This window comes from Natrix helvetica (genome assembly GCF_964273705.1).
Source record: "Natrix helvetica genome assembly, chromosome: 2".
Taxonomy (NCBI): Eukaryota; Metazoa; Chordata; class Lepidosauria; order Squamata; family Natricidae; genus Natrix; species Natrix helvetica.
In genome coordinates, this window is record NC_138552.1 from 122,623,143 (window position 1) to 122,647,821 (window position 24,679).

The window sequence follows — 24,679 nt, forward strand, 5'->3', positions numbered from 1 at the left end:
CCACTTGCATTAAAATTTGTTTTATCTCTGAAGATTCTTAACTTATAGACTGACTTGTAGACTTTTTAACTCACTCTACTGGTACTGTAACCATTGTTCATTCTAACAGTAACAATTAGTGCTAAATTAAGTCCAACATTAAGTTCCTTTACTCTTTTACTAGGAAATCAACCCAGACTTTATTTAAACTCTAAAATATGTTCATTCAAATTCATTTCTGCAACCCATAAGCCAAGGATGAACAACCTGCAGTCCCAAGTACCCTGAGATTATAGGTAGTCCTCACAGCAGTTTATTTATTGACCATTCGAAGTTACAACAGCAGTGAAAAAGTGACTTATGACCATTTTTCACACTTACAACTGTTGCAGCATACCCATGGTCACCTGATCAAATTTCAGATGTTTGGCAACTGACTCATATTTATGACGGATGTAGTGCCCCAGGGTCATGTGATCACTTTTGCGACTTTCTGACATTGTGATCGGAAGTCGAGAACTACCTGTATCCAGGGCCGGATTTTCCTATAGGCTAACTAGGCTTCAGCCTAGGGCCTCAAGATCAAGAGGGCCCTTTTATTTTTATTTATTATCCGTGCCACATTTTTTATAAAGGTTATACCAATTACAACATGTTTCATTTAATATATTGATATATATCACAGTAATGATGTATTTTATTATCTCTCATGTAATTTACAAACTTAAAAATGGGAGGTGAAAGGGCCCCATAAGTGGAATAACCTAGGGCCTCTTTTCATCTAAATCCGGCCCTGCCTGTATCCATCTGAAATTTAATGGCAAAATACTTGGTGTTCAGCAGCACAGTTTCTATTCCCACTCTCCCTCCCATAAACTCAGAAAGCACAATGCTTCCATTTCTGCCATTAAAACTCAGGCCTCAGAAACAGCCTGAAATTGTACCAAGTTTAGCTTTAGGTTAAAAACTTTTTAAAGGTAGAAGTTAGCAATAAGCCCCTCAGAAGCTTTCTGCTCACAGTTTTATTCTTAAAAACCCATATAACTAACCAATTAACAACCAAAACTACAAAAATTATCAGTTCCTGTATTTATTGGCAGAGAGGTCCAGCCTAGAAGCAAGGAGAATTTTTCTGACAGAACAATTAAACAATGGAATAATTTGCCTTCTGGGGTTGTGGATGTTCTATCATTTGAGGTTTTCAGAAATAGACTGGACAACTATTTGATCAGTATGGTACAACCATTTGAGCAGGGGAGACCTCCGAAGTCTCTTCCCGGCATGTGACTCCATATTCTATAATCTTGGGAGTCCCTACACAGCATAAACACAGCAGTCTACCAGAATGATATACTTCTTTTTGTTGCTTTTGTTGCTGTTTTGGTAAACCCAAAGAGATGGATAAGCACTCATCTTGCTATTATAAATGGCTGGTGAACTATAGCTTGGCAAGAATTAACAGAATTTAATATTTGGTTTTAATTTGGGATTTAGTTGCTACATCTCCTGTAAGAGATCTTATAATTGGCAGCTGCTAAACTACAATTGTGCTTTGCAAGAAAAGAGCATCATGTGCCTTGATTAACATATTAGGTCATATGATAAATATTAGCATGGGAGAATCATCAATTTAAGATTGAGCTATTTGCAGATCTGCTATTGTTAATAATAATATAGAGATAAGATAAATATGTGTTTATAACTTGATTTAGGCACCTAACTGTTCTATTTGGTATGAAAGACCCTCCTCCTACAATCCATTATTTCGTACTAGTAATAAAGGCATCAGTGATTTGATAAGCCTGTTATATTCATTTAAATAGCAATTCTGAACACATTTATCAGAGACTAAGCACCATTGAACACAATAGCTTATTTCGGACTAAATATGCACAGGCTGCACTGTGAGGCAATGGTGCTAAAATAAATCACTCATTAAAGAATTTTAATGAGCCTCAAATCCCATCTAACATTTTCTCACATGCAAACACATCTCCTGAAAACAGAGCAACTAACTCCGACTGCAACACAGCACAACAATCCAAGGCATCTAGAACAGTTTAGCAGGCAGGACAAGGCTACCTTTACAAATGGATATGTACTACATCAGGGGTGAAAAAAAGCTTGTCTGGTCAAAAAGGCACCATGAAGTGAAGTGATAATGGTGAATGTATGCAAATGTTAATGAGAATGGGAAAAAAAATTAACCAAAAAGTTTGGTTAAAAGTAAACAATTGTTAACTAAGAAATTCCCAGAAAAGAATGCAGTAGTAATAAAAAAAAAGTTGCTGGGAATTTTAAAAATGCTTTAAAATGTATCTGTAAAAATGGGGAGGGGAGGGCAACTGTAGAGTCTATTTAGCTTCTTGGTCTCTTCAATATCAGGTTGGTAGCAAATATCTAATTTTCAGTGGTGTGTTTTTTATGTTTTCTTCAAAATAAACCTAAAACATATATTTAATTTGCATTTAAAATCCAAATAATTGTAGGGTGAGAGGGGGAGCCAAAAATGTCAGCCTTGCCCACTACATTATTACCGGTATTATCCTGTCATAATATAGTGTTCTTTTGAGGATTTTTTTTCTAAGCCTAGGCATAAACAACTGGAATGCGATAACATGCTATTTCTAAAGATCTTAAGGTATCTGGTCTCAAAAGGCTTCTTTTAATTTTGAAAAACCTATAGTGCCATGTCCTGCTCCTCTCTCGCAACAAGCTCCTTTCCCTCACAACCAGAATCTGAAATGCTCTTGGAAGGCTGATAATGCCAGCAGCATTCAGGTACTTCCCTTAAGTCTCTCTTGAAAAGATTCTTTTTGCTGATACCACCCAAAGTATCAGGACCAATGAGAGGGAAGGGTGGGTGGCAGAAGGGAGAAGCACTCTTAAAAGTACTACAGTATTAGGAATTCAACAAACAGGCTTCTTGGATTTTCAGCAAGGCTCTATAACAGTGATGGCGAACCTATGGCACGCGTGCCACAGGTGGCATGCGGAGCCATTTGTCAGGGCACGCGAGGCGCTGCCCTGTCAGCTGGTCAGCGCGCATGCGCACGCTGGCTAGCTGAGTTCACCCTTTTTAAAAACCATTTTTCGCCCTCCCCACGCTCCAGAGGCTTTATAGGAGCCTGGGGAGGTCGAAAAGAGCCTCCCCTGCTCCCCCCGGAGGCCCTCCGGAGACTTCATGAGCTTCCGTAAAGCCTCCGGAGTGTAAAAACCCGGCCCTACGGGCAAACCGGAAATTCAGGAACGGACTTCCGGTTTGCTCGGAGGGTCGTTTTGAACGCTCTAAAGGCTTCAGGGACCGTCCGGAGGCTTCCCTGAAGCCTTCGGAACGCTTAAAACGACCCTCCGAGCAAACTGGAAGTCACTTCCGGTTTGCTCAGAGGGTCGTTATGAGTGCTCCGAAGGCATCAGGGAAGCCTCCGGATGGTTCCTGAAGCCTCTGGAGGGCATTTGGAGGGGGCGGGGGGGGGCTGTTTTCGCCCTCCCCAGGCTCCAGAGGCTTTATTGGAAGTGATTTCCGGTTTGCTCGGAGGGTCTTTTGAGCGTTCCGAAGACATCAGGGGATGGTCCCTGAAGCCTCTGGAAGGCGTTTGGATGGGGTGGGGTAGGCTGTTTTCGCCCTCCCCAGATTCCTATAAAGCCTCTGGAGCCTGGGGAGGGTGAAAAAAGCATGTAAAAATGGGGGGTTGTGCCTGTAGTACGCGCATGCGCATTGGGGGATCGCACATTGCATTAAGGGTGCGGCACGCCCGCACACGACCCCCCTGCGCTCCCCCCACTTATGGCACACGAGCCAAAAAAGGTTCGCCATCACTGCTCTATAAGAAGTTTCTCTCAAAAACAAATTTTGTCCAGCTTTAAAAAAAATGGTTACGCTCTCCTTTAACATATCAAGAAATGTGTAATATTAGGGGCAGAATCTTTCCAACTTCTGTAGCAAAAGCCAACTTATATATTTGTTTCAGATAAAACTAAAGAGCTTTAGTATATAACATATATAGACATAACAGTGATATAAAGTGCCTTTAAAACAACACAACAGATTTTATTCTATCTCTGCTCTGTTTTCTCACAATAGCATTGTCACTGTGTACAGGATCATACATGAAATGCATAGTGAGAGATCAACATAGGAAACATATGATGCTAATCATGAGAACACAATTTCCCATGTGACAGTACAAATAGTAGGTCTTTGTGTGCCTAAAGTTGCATTGTGCCAAGAGATAGCTTGGACTAGCATTCTAATAATTCATTATTGTTCCTAAATAAAGAGAGTAGAGAAAACCAGATTGGAGAGTGCAGAAAGCCACACAAAGACCCACTAATCAGTTTGCATAAATGAATTGTAATTGTACAGCATAGAACAAAATGTGAAGTCTTGAGTGGATTTAATACTGAAGCGAAGCAAAGAAATCGTTTCAGAGATCTGAGCAGGCTGTCCACCCTGCCGCCATGCTATAGTCAAACTTGTATAGTGGGTCTCTGAGGTGCTTTCATACTGGAAGACAACAGTGGGTCCTTGAAAAAGAAAAGAAAAGAAAATTAGGGATAAATAACTATAGTAGAAAATGATGAAATGTATAAGAAGCAGTACTGTCTTAATAACCAATATTATAAAGACAGAATTAATATCCTTTAAAATATTTCTGATAATTTAAAACTATTTGGAAACAGGACACTCTGTGTTTAAAACTGCCAGATGCTGTAACAGTTCATTTTAAAAATTAAACTAACATAAGGGAAAATAAAATCAAGCAGCAAGATAATTTCTTAGAATATTCACTGAACCTGTGATAGATAAATTTTAAAGTTTCAATATTTATACTTGATCTTAATCAAAAAGCTCAGAAGCAATACTTATTTGTCAATCCTTCTATCCCACCAGGACTGACGCATCTTCCCGGATTGCCTGATTCTGTGCCTCTATTTGTTTTATTCGTCCTATCTACAACTGAACATGTATTAATTTTGGTGATCCTGACTATGACCTGCATTACATTTATATTATCGTCATATTATCATTGTATTTTATGCTTTTTACTGATATCTGCAATTTTAGATGCATGTTTCTATGTAGTGATTTCTGGCTTAAAGACATAATAAAAGCTTGGTTTTATGGATTTAAACGCTATTTACATTCAAAATCTGGGTTATATATGTTCAAAATATATATTATCACTTATCAAGAGATGAAACCAAATTAAATATTTATGAGCAGACATTGCCATATTCATCTATTTTTGTGGGCCAATGAGTTCAATACTTATTTCAAGAGATAAAATGGGCATCAAAATGACTTAATGAACATTGGTAAAGGTAAAAATGGTGTTTAACCCCTCATGACTACATGTCCATGTACTTTCCAGAATAATAGTATGGAAGTGGTTGGCCCATACTGACGTTTCTTTAAAAATGTTTCTTCAGTTTCCCCATCAGCTTGCAACTACTAATCATATCTGATTGGATAGAACAGTTTGTCGTTTAAAAGTACAGAATTAAGATATGTGGTAATATATATTATATCAATCAAAAACAGATTACAAGAAGGCATTTTGGCACCTCATTATTAAATTAAGTTTTTTTCTCTGACACAATCTTTTATAAGAATGAACAGACCTAAAATAGCAGCATTTTGTTTCCTTATTATGCTATGTTCAGATTTCATTTAATGAGCTACAGTGGATAAAATGAAATGTAATATTCATATTATATACAGAATGTAAAACTACACTTATTAAAGATTTATATGACTGTCTGTGTGTGTGTGTGTGTGTGTGTGTCTGTTTGTTTATAGGCTTCCAATACATGTCACCACTCAGACCTTTGATGCATTATATATGCTACCAACTCTTTCCATGTTCATACCAGAATATGGAGAGAGGAGAAAAACAGGGTTACAATATCAGTGTACCTGGAAGGGAGGGGGGAGAGCACTGAAATCTTTGCTAGAATAACTACATATTTCTAAGAAACAGGTTTTCATTTTGAAGTAACTATGATGCCAACACTGAAGTTCATACAAGCCAAATTATTAGGGTAGAATATAAGTAATTACTAACATTGCATAATATATACAAACCAGAGATTACACCAACTTCCTTCTTGGTATATGCATAAAAAACAAACCAAAAACCCAATATTATGATATGGGAATGACATGTTTGCAATTGCGCTAAAGGATAACAATCTGGTGCATCCACAAATATGAGATTGGCCTTCTAGAGGAAGATTAAAAATGCCAGAAAACCTTATCTTGCTAATATCCCAACATAAAACATTGGTGTATCCAATTACTATGGTGCAGCCCAATTTGTTAAATATGTTAAATCTAAAAGTATGAACTACATTGTTAACTGTGTTAAAAGCTAGAAAAATCATTCTAATCATATAGGAAATAATCCAAATTCCATATCAAGGAAATATTTCAATTAGGCCAAACCACAATAACAAAACAGAAAGCAAGCATTCATGTTTTATTGATCAAATGGTAAACAAAGCAAAAGTCAAAGAGAAGATACAAAAAGTGAATGTTGAAGCCAACACTATTCCTGCTATTCACAAGCTGAGACATAAGACTATATTTATACAAATTAGATTCTACCAGGCACTTTAATTATACTAGGCTATATATGGAATTGTTCTGACCCCCCTCTCCACGCCTGTGAATAAACACAGGCTTGGCTGTTTGCAATTGTTTAATTACTGAGATAACAAATCCTTTGGCTGAGGGCTCAGACAACTCACGTTCAAGAAAACAATCCAGATAATTTCTAATGAAGCACCGCAGATAGTCTCAAGAAGCAGACACGGCTAGAATACATAGATTTTCTTAACTACTAATTCAAACGGTTGTTTCCTGCAAATATCCCCTCCCAACGCCTCACCTATAAACTCTCTTGGGAGGGGCCAATCCACAACCACCTGTGGTGAATCATCTTCTGTGAGTCTGCCTACGTAGTTGCTGATTCCGTTTCTCAGCCCTTCTCAATCTAGCATCAGGGACAAACTGCCTTTGATCCTCCCTACTGCTCCATGTCTCAGGCGCCTCTGGTGGCCAACCAGCCCCTCTGGTCTCTGCTCTGAATCTGAAACCTGCACAGGGTCCTCTACATCGTCCAGGGCAGACTCATGTGGTTCCTCGCTATCCGAGTCCGTCAGCAGCTCAAACGGATCCTGCTGGACGACAACACTATCCCTCACCACAGGGCCCTTCCCCCAGGTCTGATGCTTGGGGTGTGGCCTCGAGGGCCATTGGGCATGGTAGCCCGCACCAAATCAGGAGCGTGCACGTCCTTCGCATCGGCCCAAGTCCCCCCGTCTGGCCCATCGTCCTTCCAGTCTACCAAATACTGGAATCGTCCCTTTAGCCATCTCGAGTCCCGGATCTGAGCCGTCAGCAGCTCAAATGGATCCTGCTGGACCACAACATGGAATTATACTAGAATAATTCTTGATCTCCCTTTAAAAAAAAGATAAAATCCTGCTTCAAAACTATCTCCATCCCGTGGCAAAACACAGAACTCTTAATAATTGGAAACCAAAGTAATGAAAAGTTGGTAACCTCTGTATTAATAAGACTGATGTCAAGAAATATTAAATGACGGAGCTGTATACTCTGAATAATAAGTCAGAGCTTTAACTTCAGTACAGAAATAACTCAAAATAACTTCACTTTGATTCTCTTTGGTACTAAGTGGGCAGAGAGAAACTTTTACAAGTTTTCAGGATTGTTATTTTATTGTTCAGTCTGGTATAGCGGTTAAGGCACCAGACTAGAAACCAGGAGACTTTATTTCCGTCTTAGGCATGAAGTCAGTCGGGTGATCCTTAGGACAGACACACTCCCTCAGTCCTAGGATGCAGGTTAGTGCAAACATTACCGAAAAAGTTATTAAGAAACCTGCAGTAAAGTTGCCAGGAAACAACTTGATGATACAAAAAACCAAGCCTACAACAATAAGGTAGCATGCCTGGAATCCTTGCAGGGTCTGTTTCCTGACTTACCTTATTTTTCAGAGTATAAGACACACCAGAGTATAAGATGCACCAAGGTTTTGAAGAGGCAAATTTAAAAAAAAAAGTTTTTGCATTCTGCAAACCTCCCAAAAACGGCCTGTTTTTCGCAAAAATGGCCTCCCCCCTTTCCCCCCCCAAAAAGGGCATGAATAGCCCTTAGGTTTGTAGAGTGCCCCTTGGGGGGTGGTGTGGCCAAAAACGAACAAAAAATGGCACGTTTTTTGCAAAAAAAAGGGGGGGGCATGGATAGCCTTTAGGAAGCTTATAAAGTGCTCCTGCAGGCAGGGGGGGGGGGTGAGCAAAGAACAGCCCATTTTTTGCTCATTTCTGCCCTCCCCAGCCCCCAGGAGCTCTCTGAAAGCCTCCTACAAGCTATCCAGGGCCATTTTGGTGAAGGGGTGGGGTTTCAGGAGGCAAAAAATGCTGTATTCAGTGTATAAGACGCACCCAGATTTTCAGCCTCTTTTTTGAGGGAAAAAGGTTTGTCTTATACTCCAAAAAATATGGTAGTCCATCTTAAAGATCTGAGAGATCAGATCTGTGAGGCTGGAAGTTATGAAGCCTATATTGAAAAACTTTTTTGATGCTTTCTTTTTAAAAAACGTAGGCAATAATCCAGATTTCACTCTATTGAGGAAAGTTGGAAAGTTTATCTATGCAGTAGACCCATTTTATTATGTTCTTTATGTTGTTATTTTGAATTTATTATATTGCTTGTAGAAGTTATGAACCACTGATAATTTTTTGACTCTACCAGACATAAATAAAATCAGTCTATTGCTCTCTTACTCAAATAGCTCACTACTCACAGGAAGAGTTCAGCATAACATAATTGGGAGCAGGTGTTAAAAAATTGATGGATATTTAATTGAGCTTTCCAAACAATTTCCTTAAAAACTTCTGCCATGTTTTAAAAGGCACAAGGTTCACAGCAATGTATCTCAGTGACTAAACTATTTTAGTCATTAGTTTAGCCCTGCAGTTCTAAATACTCAGCATTTTCCTGTTGAAGAAATGGACATGACCATACAAATGCACACCTATATTGAATGAAGTATCTGAATTTATTCCATACCAAAACATGAATATTTAAGCAAGTTTTACTTACACTGTTGACTTGGATCAGAGTCTACAGTCAACTTCACATAGTTTGAAGGAAAGAGGCCATAAACGCCATTGATTTCCCCTTGCCACCAATCCATATCTTCTTTGTTCATTACATTTATAAGCTGCCCCTTAGAAAAATTGAGCTCATCTTCATTGTTTGCTGAGTAGTCATACATTGCTATCACTTGACACACTAATAGAAACAAAAAATATGAGACATGTTCTTCAGGAGCACCAACAATAACTATTTCACTACTTGCGAAAATCCCCATCCTTGCATAGAAATTTACAAAACTATTTAACTTTGTGCATGTTAAATATTTACATTTTATAATCAAAAATAGTTCTAATTCAGAAATGGCAATCTTATTCTCAATGGCCCAGTTCTGCTTCTGAGTTGAAAAATTCCAACTTCTGTATTGCCTTACCTCAGCAAATGTGGATCTGACCATTCTGCGCTCAATTCAGAAGCTATCACGGAAGTATAGGACTATAAAAAAACCCCTAATTGCAGTAAGGTAAAGCGTGCCTTCTTTTTGAAAATAAAGTTTTGGCAAAAAACATTTACTAATATACTTTCAATTTTCAAATAGCAACAATTGCATTCATAATTTGTGAAGGTAAGCTTTGCCAATTATAAATTGCTAAAATTGCCCTCTTAGTTATTACTCGTCTTAATAAATAGTACAAATGTTTAGGACATTTAATGTAGAAAAAATAATGCCAGGTTTTTCCCAATTAATTCTTAAAAGAAAACAAATTATTTTATTTAAATAAATTTGATTAAATTCAGAAAGTTAATTTATTTTCCTAAACTTACTTGCTTATTTATATACTGTCTTCTCCAAAGATTCTATTATATTAATTATAACAAATTCAATAATATATGTCCCACATTCTGATGCAAGTAATTTCAAACATGTATAAATAGAACACATACTTCATAGTCTAATCCTGTCTTTATTTTGTTTTACTTTCATTCTCATTTTATAGATTGCCTCTCAGAATAAAGATTTGGTTTTTTTCTTCTTCATAAAGTACAAAGCCCAAAGTTTTATAAAATTCAAATAATTTGGCTACAATGCATAAACAAGTATGAATTATATGATTTTATCGTAACTCTATATACCAATGGTCTTATGTAAAATCTGAAGAGAAACCAGAAAATAAATACATAAATATATTCTCAATATATTTACATATTTAGAGGGGAAGTTTAAGAAATCAAAGAAAGAAATTAAATAAATAACTACATTGAAATGAATATCAAGAACAAAATATTACCACAAATAAAATAATAAAAATGAAAATAATACCCATTATATGACTTGCACCTAAAACTATAAGAATTTGTAGTTTACTTAATATATCACAATTGTGTGGGTTTCCACATGAATCTAAATCATAAACTATAGGCTACAAATTACAATAGATGAAGTCACTAAGCTAAGCTAAAAAAAAAGCCCTTTGGTTTTACCATAAGGTATGAATTCGTCCACCAATCAGAAACATGTTTTAATTGCTCACCTGGATGAACAACTGGCATAGTCTTTTCATTGCTGGGACCCAACAGTTTCACATGAGTAGCAGGAAACCATCCTTTTTGTCTTTTTTTCCCTCTTGCCTGAAAAACACAATTAGCAATGCAAAATCTAATGTCCTTTTACTTGTGCACTTTTACCTCTGCTCAGAGAATCAATATCTCATGTTTCCTTGTTCTGCCCCAGAGGTGGTATTCAGCCAGTTCTGACCGGTTCCTGCGAACCGGTAGTGGAAATTTTGAGTAGTTCGGAGAATCGGCAAATACCACCTCTGGCTGGCTCCACCCCATCTATTCGCTGCCTCCTGAGTCCCAGCTGATCGGCGTCTCAGCTGATCAGCTGGGTCTTCTTCTGTTGCCCTGCACAGGAGAATGGAGCTTGAAAGCAGGTTAGTGGGGTTTTTACAGTATCCTTGTCCTGGAGCTGGGTGGGAAGGGAATGGAGATTTTACAGTATCCTTCCCCTGCGATGCCTACCAAGCCACACCCACCAAGCCACGCCATGCCCACAGAACCAGTAGTAAAAAATGTTGAATCCCACCACTGCTCTGCTCTCTGTACGAACTATGGTCTCAGATTTAATACCTTTATGTTTCATATATTTTGGGGCAGATGGATTAAGAAAATGTGTTCTTTTTTTACTTATGGATTCATAAGGAGGAAGAGTGCTAAATTCCTCTCAGCAGCAGATGATGCAAGAGGGATACAGATCTAGTGTTTAGTAGCTAAGTGCTTGATGTGTCTACATGCTTATTCCTTCTTGTTTTCATTTATATTTAACTATTATATATTTCTTTTGATTTCAATATCAATCATCCAACCAACCAACGCGGTCTCCTTTTTTTATATATATTTTTTCTTCTTGAAATAAATACAGTTTTGCTCAAAATATTTATTTTAGCAATAAGTATTTTTACAGACATAATTTGCTCATCTATATAAGAAACATGACATACAGTCAGAGGAACCTCCTGCTCTATTACCTGTAGTTCTCCCTGCCACCATCCACTAGAATTTTTCTTCAAAATTACAATCAGCTGTCCAGGAGCAAGACTCAGCTGTTCTGTTCCTGATGCAGTGTAGGCTGTTGTAACTTGAGCAATTTCTAAACAGAAATATGTATTAGTGTAAAATGAATGATTATAATATATAAGAACACAAAAATATCAGTAATACTTACCAGGTTTTTTATTTAATGTTCCTGTTTTGCTAGCCATAGGAGAAGTCTACAAGAAAGAACAAACAATTGGGAGCCTACGTTTAATTTCAGCTCTCCCCCTTTTTTATTGCAAGTACCCATTTTTGAAGCACCACACAACCTGAGAAAATCTAAAATCAATCCTTTCTGCAACAAATTCTGCCTCCTCCCATCTTCCCTGCCTTTTATGCCCTGCCACAAGTGCCATCAGAATGGGCAATATTTATTCTCTGAGACAAAGCTGAATTCTTTAGTATTACATTTCCTTGAGCTTGTACCAGTATCCCTGTAACAGTCTTGGTTTTCATCTTGAAATCCTGCATCTCTAACTGGAAAAAAAAAGAAATCCTAAAAGCAAAACACTTTGGAAGTCTTACATCATGATCCTTTGGTTTGACATAGTTTGAAGGAAAGATTCCACTTCTATCACCAATTCTTCCAGTCCACCATTCTCCATCTTTCTGGCTCACTACTATTTCTTCACCTTCAGTGAAAGTTAAATCGCCAGGCTCAGAACTTGAATAAGGATATAGTGCTATATATTCTGAAAAAGTAGAGAAAAATTCAGTCTTGTAGTAAAGCTGTATATGACTAAAGATTGTAAAACACTGATTCATATAATCCTTTCTACTTCAACATCTTTGACAATTACAAATATGATGCTATCCACTGTGATTTGTAGTATAGCTTATTAACAGAGGGAAAGATATAAACATATCCTCATCACACACATATATACTGCACATTTTGGTATTTGCAAGTGTAGCATCGCTTTTGCAAAGCAAATTTATACTTCGCTTAAGTCAATGCTAGTTAGCAGATGAGGGTTTGAATGGTGCTTAGGCTAACTTCTCCAAATCCAGAAATCCATGCTGATTTCTTATCATGTGTCACAATTTAACCTGCATTTAACCATTTTAATGAAATTATTTTATTAAAGTATTTAGAGGAAAAGTACACTCTTCAGGTAAAATATATGGTGACCAGAATAAAAGTCTTTTCTCTCTTTATTATTACAAATATTTATCTCAGAACATTTATAGTATTGGACAGTGTTGTAACAGGTGTGTCTGAAATACTGCAGTACTATGCATGTTGTTTATTCCTTGAGACACATACATTCATTCAAAGACTGAGAGTGATTAAATGCAGGTCTTACTCTCACCTGAAACACAAGTTGATGTGGAAGGATTCTTATTTATAACTGCATAAACAGCTTCTGATCTGCAGAAGAAATAATTAAGTTAGTTATTTTTTCATATTCAATTATTCAAACTTAGAGATGCTTGAAAATAGGGGAAAGTATCAATTCATCAAATCTTACTGGATATGATGAAATAGAGCCTCATCTCTTTCTCTTCTCATATAGCCCTCCCCATCCTACCCTTGGGGTGGATTCAAAGTGAAGCATCTGTTTCATACCAGCCATACTTTGGTGTTAATATTACCGTAATTCTGATTTGTTAAAATAAGCCACCATTGGAATCCATGGTTTAAAGTTGGGTGATTTCCTACAAACCCATCAGCAGAAGGCATTAATAAAAACACAAATGTAAGAAAGGAAGGGAAATGAGAATTCTAAGTTCTGTGTGAAGATGGTATTTGTTAAGGTAAAACCAATGATCTGGTAAAAGATTACTTCCAAATATCTTTCTCAATTTCAAACTTTATATTTAAAAATTCTGAATTTATCCAAAAATTTGGGAATATAATATATGAACAGTTAAAAACAGAATAAAAATGATCTGTGCAACTGTTCTTAATTCTAAATCTAATATTCAAAGCCAGCAAAGTTTAAAGTGTTGAAAAATCATATGTGGGGAATCAGAGATTGTCCATATGAATCCCTCCAAATCTCAGTAAATGTGTTCTATTCCCCTTCTACACAAACCACACACGTTTTGCCAATTGTTTCAGTTGAAATATTCTGACAGCCTTACTTACTCCTCTCTTTGGCATTCATTTCCAGGCAAAATCTTCACATAGGATTTGGGAAACCATCCTCTTGCTTTACCAGCTTCTCCATACCACCAATTTTCTTGCTGCTCCAGCACAGTAATTATGTCATTTTTTGAAAAATTTAAGTGATTATCTTTTTTTGCAGTCCAAGAGCAAAGTGCTTGTGCTTTTATGTTTTCTACCACTTGTCCCTGTCAAAGGTAGGTAGTATGTTAATGCCAGCCATGCGAGTTTTAAAGACACAAAATATATACTAAAATAGGTTGACCCCAGAAACATACAAATGATTAATGTAAAACAAACTAGCAGCTCTACAAACTAGCAGCTCTAAGAAGCTAAGCATATTTGGAATATACTGCAATTGATTTGGCGTAGTCTAGAGAAAATGAATAACTCTACCATGTAAATAGGAATATTTATATCTACCACCATCTTTTAAAGTGCCTATTAAAATAGATTAAAAGTGTCTTTTTAAGGATAATGTAGTTTGATAATTACAAGAACTGAAGAAGCTTCTTTGATGAGAAGCGAAATGTCTTCAAAGAAAAACAAGAGAGTCCAGTTGCCTCTTGAAAAAGCACCTTTGGGACAACAATGACCTGGGTGATTGAGACTCTCCCTACACATTTGCCCATAAATATATATTTTTAAAAAATTGTCTTGCTACAAATTCCAACTAAATTATGGAACTTTTTCAATAAAATAGAACCAAGCAGGACAAGCTCTGGTAAACTACCTTGAAAATTAGTGTGGTAGACAGGGTAACCTTTCATAAACCAACAATTAGCCAATTATGCAGGTTACCACTATGTATTTCTTGCATATAATGTAATACTATATATTATATGAAAGAGAATATAAAGCACTTTTCTAAATGAATGCTACAAATTAGATGGTTACAGCAATATAATATTTCATTTATTTACATATTTATGTGTTTCATATGTAGATTGTTCATTCCCAAAAACATTGGACCATTAACAACAGCATCATAAAATAAAACGAGCTCCCCAAGGAAAGCTCAACCCCAATTATACATATAATAACAAAATAAAAAATATAATACACCAATGTGCTTTGGTGTCCTTGGCATATTGATGCCCCCAACCCTGTGCCAACAGTTCCATTCTGTACCAACATACCTGTCCATGGATGGGAGAAACAGATCCTGGGGAAACAGTGCGAGTAAAGGCAGACTTTTTCTGCCATGAGCTAGTATTTAAATTTGCAAAAGATACATTTTGGTACTCTGCTTCATCTGCTGGTTTACTGGGTGAATGTACTCTGCAAGATCAAAACATATGCATAAGGGAATTACTTTCAATAAAACCCAATAGGTGAAACAGCAAACTAGCCAAAAAACTTTCAAGATCTCCCAGAAAGGCCATATTAGGGATGCTTTATAATTGCTTTATAATTCATAGCTTCTGCAATTGCTAAGGAATCCTTACTGTGCAGAAAGAGAGAAATTCTTGAAATCAACTTGGAAAACTTTTGCATGCAGATGGATCCTCCAATTACAGCTATCATTTTAATTCAAGAAGCACTTAATATCAAAACACAGTACAAATACTTTTACATTTTTAAAATGGAACAGAGATCAGCTACTCTCACATTATGTCAAATTAAAAATTTGTGATGTTGGTGCATTCACTGTGAAATAGTTTTATTGAAATATTTGTATTGTATTAATGGTTATTTTTAAATCTCAGCTGCTGATTGCCTTTGTGTGTGTGTGTGTGTGTGTGTGTGTGTGTGTGTGTATTTTGGTGGGTTATTATTCTTAGCCAGCCGGTCAATAAATAAATTGAATACATAAATTTATATTTACTCTAGTGGAACTGAAGTAGGTGGTACAGTGACTGTAGGAGGAAGTAAGGCTTTCTTGGGAGGTGAAACAGGTTTTTCATTTTCAGGCATTTTCTCTACATAATTGCATGGAAACCACCCAAAATGTCCTTGAAAACTTCCATATAACCAGCCAGGTTCTCCTTCAGTTTTCTCAGCAACCTGGAAAGGAAATGGGAAAGAAAAAATTATCAAATGTAATGTTAATATTTGTTTACTTGTTTATAAATATGTTTTAATTCTGCTACATGTCAGTTGGTGCATTTTGTAAAGAAAAAAAATTATTTGGGATTAAGTAAACTAACTATTTATTTAGTATTCAGAAAGGATAATTTACCTCAATAATATCTCCGGAATGGAAGCTTATCTCATCTTGATTCCTGGCTTCAAATGGGTATAAAGCTCTATAATTCACGAAGCCCACTGATGTCTTAGAATCAGCAGCACTAATTGCATGGCCTGAAGAGTCAAGGAGATACTATTAATTGATTGCTAGTTCCTGATAAATGCTTTTTCAAAAGTCTATTTCTAGGAAGGTCAGGATTTATGCAAGCCCACAACCTTATCCTCTTGTTTAAATCTTGGAAAGAGCCAAATACACAGGAATCACTACTGAAAAGTTGCCATCCCTTTAAACTCCTATTTCCTCACCAATCAGAAACAGCAAAAGACACTGTAGGCAATTATCAGAGGTCATGGTAGATCTAAATGTCTGTGTATAACAAAATACTTTCCATTAATACACAGGAACCTTCTACTGTGGTAACTACCACTGTTCCATAAAAGTCCCGTGTCTTCAGTAGAAGGTTTCAAAGCAAAGAGAAGGGGAAATCAGCAAAAAACAGCATCTGCTATCTGACTGGAGCATCCATGAGGGACTCTTTTGGGGACAGTCCTGTCTCAAGAGTGGAAGCCATCTCAGGATCCTAAATGTTGTTTCAAACTACAGAATAATCCAAAGTAAACTACTCACATCTAAAAAAAAGAACAGTTACCTTCATTTTTCAGGGCAGACTTAAGATTTCCCTTTGTTTGTTTAAGAACATTTATGTTTTTCTCATTTAAATGAGAAACAGATTTCTCAGAATCTTGCAAATTAAAAATATCTTTTCTTTTCTTCCCTTCTTCAAATCGTTTAAGTTTCTCCTCAGCTTCTTTTGCAATTTTCTCCTGTCGTTTTTTTTCTTCTGCCTTTTGTTTCTGCCTTTGCTGCTCAGTCTCTCTTAGAATTCCTACTTGTTTATTTTGTCTTTCCTCTTCAAATTTCTCATCTGCCAGTTTTTGTTTCTGGATTTCCCTCTCTCGTGCAATGGCCTCCTCAGCTCTTTGTTTTTCCTCATGGATCTTTTCCTGCATTCTATCTTCTTTCAGACGCTTTTTTCTTTCTTCTTCTTCCTTCCTGATGGTTTCTTGCCACAAGTTCTCCTTTTCCTGTTTTGCTTTTCTTTTGAAAGATAGAAAAGAAACAAAAAAAAAATTATTCTGATATTAGTATTAGTATTGAAAAGCAAGAATGAGTAGCAAACACCTTGATGTGAACCTTATACCAGCTTTTTTTCATTGCCTTCTGAAGGTTTTAGGTTCACCTGTATAACTTGATTATAGCAATATTAATCTGTACTATTTACTAAAATGCATGTATTTTGATGTAGAATGTTAGAAATAAACTTAAACCTGATTTTAATTTTGTCCAGCAATGTAATCAGTAAAGAGTTGTAAATGATAGCATGCATAAAGACTCTCAAAATGCAGTTTCTATATTTATTGTTGCCTATTGATAGGAAACAAAGAATAAAATGAAGGGGCTAGAGGAAAAATTAGAAATACTTTAAACACATTACCGTGCAGTCTCATCATCTATTCTTTTTTTCAAAGCAAGTTCAGTTCTTTTTCTTTCCAGTTCTTGAATTTTTTCATGTTTGATTTTGTGGAGCTGCTCAAGTGCTTTCTGTTGTGTGCAGTAAGTTTCTCTTAGTTCCTATTAAAAAAAACACAAAATTAAGAAAGCAGAAAAGCAAGCAGATTTTTGAGAAGTGATTCCATTTAATATTTTGAATCCAAATGTTCCTGCAAGTTTCCAACCAATCATATAGACCAAAGCAAAATTATTTTAGTTTATTTTTGCTTTTGAGGCCCTCCATACCATTTAAACTGCCCTTTAAAAAACATTTAAAGTCATTCTTTATGGTTTTGCAAATGTGCACAAAAACTGCTGCAGTGAACATTGTTTTCTAATAACTTATTATGTGCAAACCCTACTTTGCTAGTTAGATTCAATTTTCTATAATGACGATGGCAAAAAGTTACATTTCTTCACCACTGTTACAGCCTTGTAGTGATGTCTACAGCAGGGGAAGAAGGCTTCTCAGTCTACCTGATATGATATCACAGATACCTGCCAACACTTTGAAGACTGTATGATTCTATTCTAACGCCTAAACTGTGAGATGATTTTCAACTGCTGAGGCATGAATAGTTTGTTATTTCTCTACTAAATTACTTCAGAACTTTGTTTGAAAAGGGTCACAAAAAATTCTTCTAAATGTTAAATAACAAACAGCAAAATGAAAAGGAGAAAAACAAAAAAAAAGGAGAAATTCAAGATGTTAGTTATGCTCTATACTGCCCTACAGGGCATGGAGCCAGGCTACCTATGGAACCGGCGTCATATTACATCAGCCCATCCCACCTGATCAGGCAGGGAAGGTATGTTGCAGTCTCCTTCCAGGTCTAGGAAAAGAGCATTCTCTGACAATACCCCCACACTCTATGGAATGTTCTCTCCCCAGAGGTGAGGCAGGCCCTGATTCCCTGGTCTTCCAAAAAGGAGTTATAACATGGCTCTGCAGGCTTTCGCGGGAAGCCCAGAGGAGTAGGCAGTCATGGCATTTGTTAGTGCCCTCTCTTTGCCTTTATCAACCAATTTTCCTTAAAAATTTGTTTGTATGTCTGTATGTATGTATATACGCGTATGTATGTATGTATGTATGTATGTATGTATGTATGTATGTATGTATGTATGTGTCAGGCCTGTAATTCTGTTCCTTTTAGGATCTTTGGCCTGCCACATAATTAAAACATATATATATTATGCTGTTTCATTGGTATAGTAGTTGGGAGGGGGGAATAGAAAGGAGTAGGATTGTGGAATGTATTGTTATGAATTTCTTAGAAGCTCAAGGTCGTCTTTTGTCTCCGCACATCGACACCTGGCCGGAAGAAGAGGGGTGTACATGCCAGGGTGGAAGATGAAGATTGGACCATGTGATGAATTATGGGGTGTGGGGAAAAATGATGAACTTTTAACTGGGTGAATTCACCGGATGTACATTAGAGTTGAAATTCACCAGCTTAATGCCAACATGCCTGTCTTATTAAATTGGAGTTTTAAGGACTACTTTGCCTTGAACAATGATTTAATTCTGCATGATATTTGGAACGCTGACAGTATGTATGTATGCATGCACATTTACTTTACCATTTTACTACATGTTTATTGGAACAGGAATTGGAGAATTATTACTTTATTAAGGCCTTTCCTACATTTTTGAGAACATTAAATTGAATTAGCAGACACAGAATTGTCATTTCCTTAGAGTCCTGTGAAAAAAATCAGGTGGAACAACGGCTGATGACCTCTTTTTATTGGTCCACCATAGAAAGTGTCCTCACATACCACAGTATGGTATGCTGGTTTAACAGCTGCGGACAGTAAGGCACTACAGAGAGTGATCAATTCGGCACAAGTAACCATTGGTTGCCCTCTGACAACTCTGGATGTCATCTCCAGATCTCGCTGCTTCAGCAGAGTAAGGAAGATACTCAGAGATGAGTCACACCCTGGTCAGTGTCTCTTTGCACATCTACCATCAGGCAGAAGACATCAAAGTATAGCCAGCCGAACAAACAGGTTTAAAGATAGTTTCTATCCTTGGGCTGTGAGACTTTTAAATACAACCACAATCACTCCATGCACACGCTAGTTTTTTTTTCTTTCTCTTTCTCTTTTCGTTTCTGTTATACTTTTGCACCAGTGAGGTTAAAACCAATTTCGTTGTATTTAAGTACAATGACAATCAAGATTATACTTACTTACTTACTTATTTCATTTCCAATTTCATACAATGAAGGGCCTGACTCTATGACAGAGTTATTGATATTCTGAGTTTTTTAAATAATTTCCAATATCACAAACATAACACATAAAGTCTCTGAACAGAAACCAGTAACTGAACTGTTCATATCTATTTCCCACTACATTTCTGACCAGTCATCACATTCTTCAATGAACTTTTCAAATGGTTCTTTTCAGTCCCTCACTTTTCTCCAATAATTATTGAAGAAAAAATAAATGAACGTTTTCATACTTAGGTTACATGCTTTGCTGAACTCAGTTAATCTTCAAATTAGGTTTGCTTTAGTTATGTAATGTTTCACACTCAGCACCATTAAGTAGACCAGACCAAGACATTGTCCCTAATTGTCTATTCATGGATCTTGCATATCTTGGTGCAAAGTCATTTACTTTGCTCGCTAAATTCATTAACAACATGCATTTTGTTTGGTATATTTCTCATCCTATTTTTTTTCTGATTCAATGAGAGAACTATTAATTCTACTTATATTTAAGTAGTTTTCCATAAGGTAATGGGAAATTTTCCAAACAAAGCTTCCTCATCAACCAAGAGTGAAAAAAAACTTTAATAACTACTGTATCAACATATTCTCCATAATTTCCATAAATTTTATACTATAGAACTAGTTGGGGATGGAATTACTGGAAGGAATCATAGAACTTTAATGTGAAACACCAATGTGTAGAAGGCTCCTCAAAGATTCTCAAGACCTTTTGGTATCTTATGCTTTGTCTGAATAATGAGAGACTCTTTGTAAATAATCCTATTTAATTCAGTGTTAGAAGGTTGCATGCCAATTACTTGAATTGGGTAGAATGTGTCTGCCAGTTCTGGCTAAGTCACTTTCTTGCAATTACCCTTTATACTGACATAACAATGTCATTATTAAATTGAGTACAAAACATTAGACTGTTTTAGTACACATCAGCTGTATGATTATAAAGTAACTTTATTATACTATTGGACATTGTCAGCAAATATCAAACCAACTATTAAACGATCAAGATAAATTACAACATCTGGGAGTTACTCTGGTATAGTGGCTAAGATGCTAGACTAGAAACTAAGACATTGGAGGGAGTTCCAGTCCTTCCTTAAGCACAGAAACGGGCTGAATGACTGAGCCAATATCCGTCTCTCAGGCCAATCCACCTGACTGGGTTGTTGTGAGGAAAACAGGAAGAAGACACATTAGGAATGTCACTTTGAACTGTACAAAATAAAAACAATCTTGTATTTATCCTTTGCTCTTACTTTCAGACCATTGCTTCATGGTTCAGATCCAAATCAAGTGCCATGTTTTCAAACACTGTGCTTGCATATACACAGAATAACATTCGTTACATATCCAGCATGTACCTACTTGCCTTTCTCCATCATACATGTAGGAAAAGTTAGATTGCTTCCCATCTTCCAAAACTGCTTTGTTGCAGAAACAGTGGAAACTATAAGATCCCCCTTGTTTCAAATATGTCTCTTTTTATATTACCAATGGCACAAGAAAAAAGGACCTCTGTGGTTTAATACAGCCTGGCAAAATTCCCATCCCATTCTAAATAAGTGCATTTCAGGCAGGACACCTTTTCCACAATGTTATAGACTAGCACAATCCTATCTTATTCTTGTTATATGGAGTTATCATTCTGAGTCTTCTGGATGTACTTTGATACTAATTAGACAGATAGAATATTCTTTCCCATGCCCAAAGGCCAGTGATGTTTCTTATTGATCTTGCACCCAGTCTAGGTTACCACATTAATGCTAGTGAAGCATTGAAGCATTCGCACTGATTATGTTACCTAGTCTGGGTAATGAAACATCAGAGAGTACCAAAACATTGCATTTTTTGAAAGCAGCCACAAAACTTTGAAACAAACTGGAATTAAAATGACAGGAAACAAATCCTGTGATGGACGCCAACTCTATTCACACATTATATTGACAATATGAGGAATTCATATATTTGTTCATCTTCTTATATAATCTATTTATCAGAAATACTATGCAACATTCCAAAAACAGTAAGTTGACCAGTTACTCTGTGAATAAAGTATGAATATTGGTATTTCTCAGGATACTCTGTGACTGTTCTAAAAGAGATTATTTATGAATGAATGATTACACAAAGTCCAGCTTCATAAAGACAAATGAAAGTCAGAATCCACAAAGTTCAACTGGATAACTATGATTTTAAGCAAATACCATTTTTTGTAAAAAAACATTTATTAATATAGAAAAGTTGCACAGCAAAGGACAATTATCAACATCACTGTCTGAATGCCCTGCATTTCAATTCTCCTTGATTTCTCTGTTTTATAATTCCCTTTGTTCTTTTTCAGAATAATATTCAGTGCATGTTTTGAAGCAATGATTTATAAAATCTCATACCACACTATTGTTTTGCTACAAAAGACCAATACTGTTATATTTCCACGTCAACAGCTCTGGAAATGCTTTCTTCTCTTTGATCTAAGGGGAAACTGGAAAAAGATGAAGGCAATATATGGCAGCCTGTATGCAAGTACCAGAGCAATTGTCACACTGTGATAGTGGAAAAGTCAAACAAAGACGATCCTATGTATAGCATGTTCAGCAGCAGTTGTGGTGGGATGGAACGTGGATCCAAAGGGGTAATCAAATGGGTTTCTGAAAATAGTCTAAAGATATAATCCATGTGGGAACAAAGATCTTAAAATTTTTACTCTTAAAAATATAAAGCTTGCCTTAGTGATAGTCTAATTGGCAGTTGGCTTGTTATAAAAAGCCAAACATATGGGAGAACAAGTCAATTTGTAATTTCACAAGTTTTTTTCTCCCAGGAATATATAGTCTTGAGATTTTATGATCTGAATCCAACTTCCTTTGATTTTATAACTACTGGTATCTAAAAAGAAAGTAGCAGGCCACTTTCTTCAAGTGTAACTCAGAACTCTAGCTAATTTATTATTTTTTCTGTCAATGTTCTTGCGGCAAAATCAAGCATTTATATTTATCAGTGGATTTTTGTTGGTCTGGGGAGAAGCAGAGATTGTTTTTCACAAAATGTTTTTTTTACTTATTCTGGGAATTCTGGCCTTACACTTTTCCTTTGTTATACATATAATAGACAAGTATTTTTCTACGATTAAAATAGACAAAATAATAACAATCTTTTTACAGATAGGACTTTGTTTCAGATAAAAAGTAATCCATCCGCCAAACACTATGTGAGTTTTAAGGATTTTGTTTAAAAGCAGTGATATGAGGATTGTTCCTACCCTTTCCCATAATTGAAAGTATTTAGTTAGTGGACAGAATTTAAAAGCAAGCAGAAAGCAAATAAAATCTGTTACTGCAATAGAGCACCAAATTATTGCATAGGAAAATATTTCAAGTGCTATAGAAATGCAAATTATTTTTTAAAAACACACACACACACACACACACAAAACATGGAAATTATTAGAAGCAAAAAAAGGCCAAAGATTAGAAAATAACCTTAAGTAAGAGGAAGAGGTTGTTGAGACAGCTTAGCAGATACAAAAGGCACTGAAGAATAGAAGCATCCATAGTCTCACACTGTAAGATAAGGCAGATAAAAAGCAGTTAAACTTTTCACTGGGATTGTTGTGAAGGTGGAGAATTTAAGGGTTATGACAAGAAATTGGAATAATTAATCTAGCAATCAAAGTTCTGATTCAACTCTCATCATATCTACCCATAGGGGTAGAGGGGTGAATGAGAGTGAGAGAGACAGAGTCTTCTATAGCTAGAATTAGTAATATTAATGGTTCACAAATTGGATCAGCAATAAACTGTTGTCCTCTGCAATGTTCCTATTCAGTCATCGCTTCTTCTGCTGCATAGGTCATTCCATTTCTATTCTTATTTCCCACAATAAGTCAAGCATGCCATAGAATGCATAAACAATTTGGGGAATCTTCAACTGTTGATCCCTTTGATGCTTGAGATAAAGTGGTGCTATTTTGTAATATAAGGATTGGTACTTGGGGTACACATCTTTCTACAGTATTTGCATGTAAGCTCTACAGTGAAAACAAGCAATGCAATGAATTTGGCCTCATCGAAGCAATAAAAAAAAGCAGGGTATTCTTTTATATTTGTTGCTCTACCCCTTGACTTAGACAGAACAGACAGGTCAGGAACTATGATCCAATCCTCTTGACTACAGCATTTCATGAAACAGATCAAACAGCTGCTCCTTTACAATCTCCTTTAAGTTGCCCAGTTCTACAGCATATATGATTCACAGGTAGACCTTCCTTAATGACTGCCATGTTTAGTAATCATTCAAAGTTACAACGGTTCTGACAAAATAGTTTTACAATCAGTATTTCCACTTACGATCCTTGTAACACCCCCCACAGTCATGTGATCGCTGTTTCAGCACTTTTACATCAGACAAGTGTTTATGACTGCTGCAGCATCCCAAAGTTATAGGATCACCATTCCAAAAAGCAGAGTCATTGGAAAGCAATAAAACCGCAAGTCACAGTCTTGTGATGTCTCATTTAACAATTGTGACAGGAGTGAGATTGTTAGTCTGTTGCAGTCACATGGTTACTTGTTTAATGATTGGATTGTTAGTGTTTGTCCTATTGTAGTCATTAAGCAAGGACTACTTATAGTTGGCTAGGCTAAGCCTCCAATGTTAATCAGTCACAAAGAGCTCAGTTATGTAACTGAGAAGAGAAAGCCACTTCTTCTATATCACCTGACTATGCTGTCCACTTAGAAAAGGGGAGAAAACAAGAAAGTAAAGAATGGAAAGTGATGGCAGCACTGACTTTTCCCTTCGTTACATTTACATCTATCAGCTGCATGGAAAGGTTTCAGATACATATTGTTAAATAGGAAATTACTAATCACTGCACTCCTAAGATTATC

At 36.4% G+C, this 24,679-nt stretch overlaps 1 protein-coding gene across 6 annotated transcripts in view; it reads right to left on the reverse strand.

Annotated features, from left to right (window-relative positions):
- Positions 1-24,679, reverse strand: part of ITSN2 (intersectin 2) — a 77,369-nt gene that overhangs the window by 17,548 nt on the left and 35,142 nt on the right. For 4 of the 6 annotated variants that reach the window (XR_014174723.1, XM_081945089.1, XM_081945088.1 and 1 more), the window contains 12 exons: positions 17,498-17,634; positions 16,652-17,100; positions 15,994-16,115; positions 15,640-15,818; positions 14,951-15,092; positions 13,794-13,999; positions 13,015-13,073; positions 12,227-12,393; positions 11,832-11,877; positions 11,635-11,756; positions 10,639-10,735; positions 9,113-9,304 (listed from right to left, as the gene is read on the reverse strand). Coding sequence is in view for 5 of the 6 variants with exons in the window: in XM_081945089.1 (XP_081801215.1) it covers positions 9,113-9,304; positions 10,639-10,735; positions 11,635-11,756; positions 11,832-11,877; positions 12,227-12,393; positions 13,015-13,073; positions 13,794-13,999; positions 14,951-15,092; positions 15,640-15,818; positions 15,994-16,115; positions 16,652-17,100; positions 17,498-17,634 (1,918 nt within the window). In the remaining variant the exon portion in view is untranslated. Of the gene's footprint in view, positions 1-3,679; positions 4,507-9,112; positions 9,305-10,638; positions 10,736-11,634; positions 11,757-11,831; positions 11,878-12,226; positions 12,394-13,014; positions 13,074-13,793; positions 14,000-14,950; positions 15,093-15,639; positions 15,819-15,993; positions 16,116-16,651; positions 17,101-17,497; positions 17,635-23,269; positions 23,351-24,679 lie in introns of those variants that run through there. The other 2 variants (XM_081945092.1, XM_081945091.1) reach the window with 2 other exon arrangements.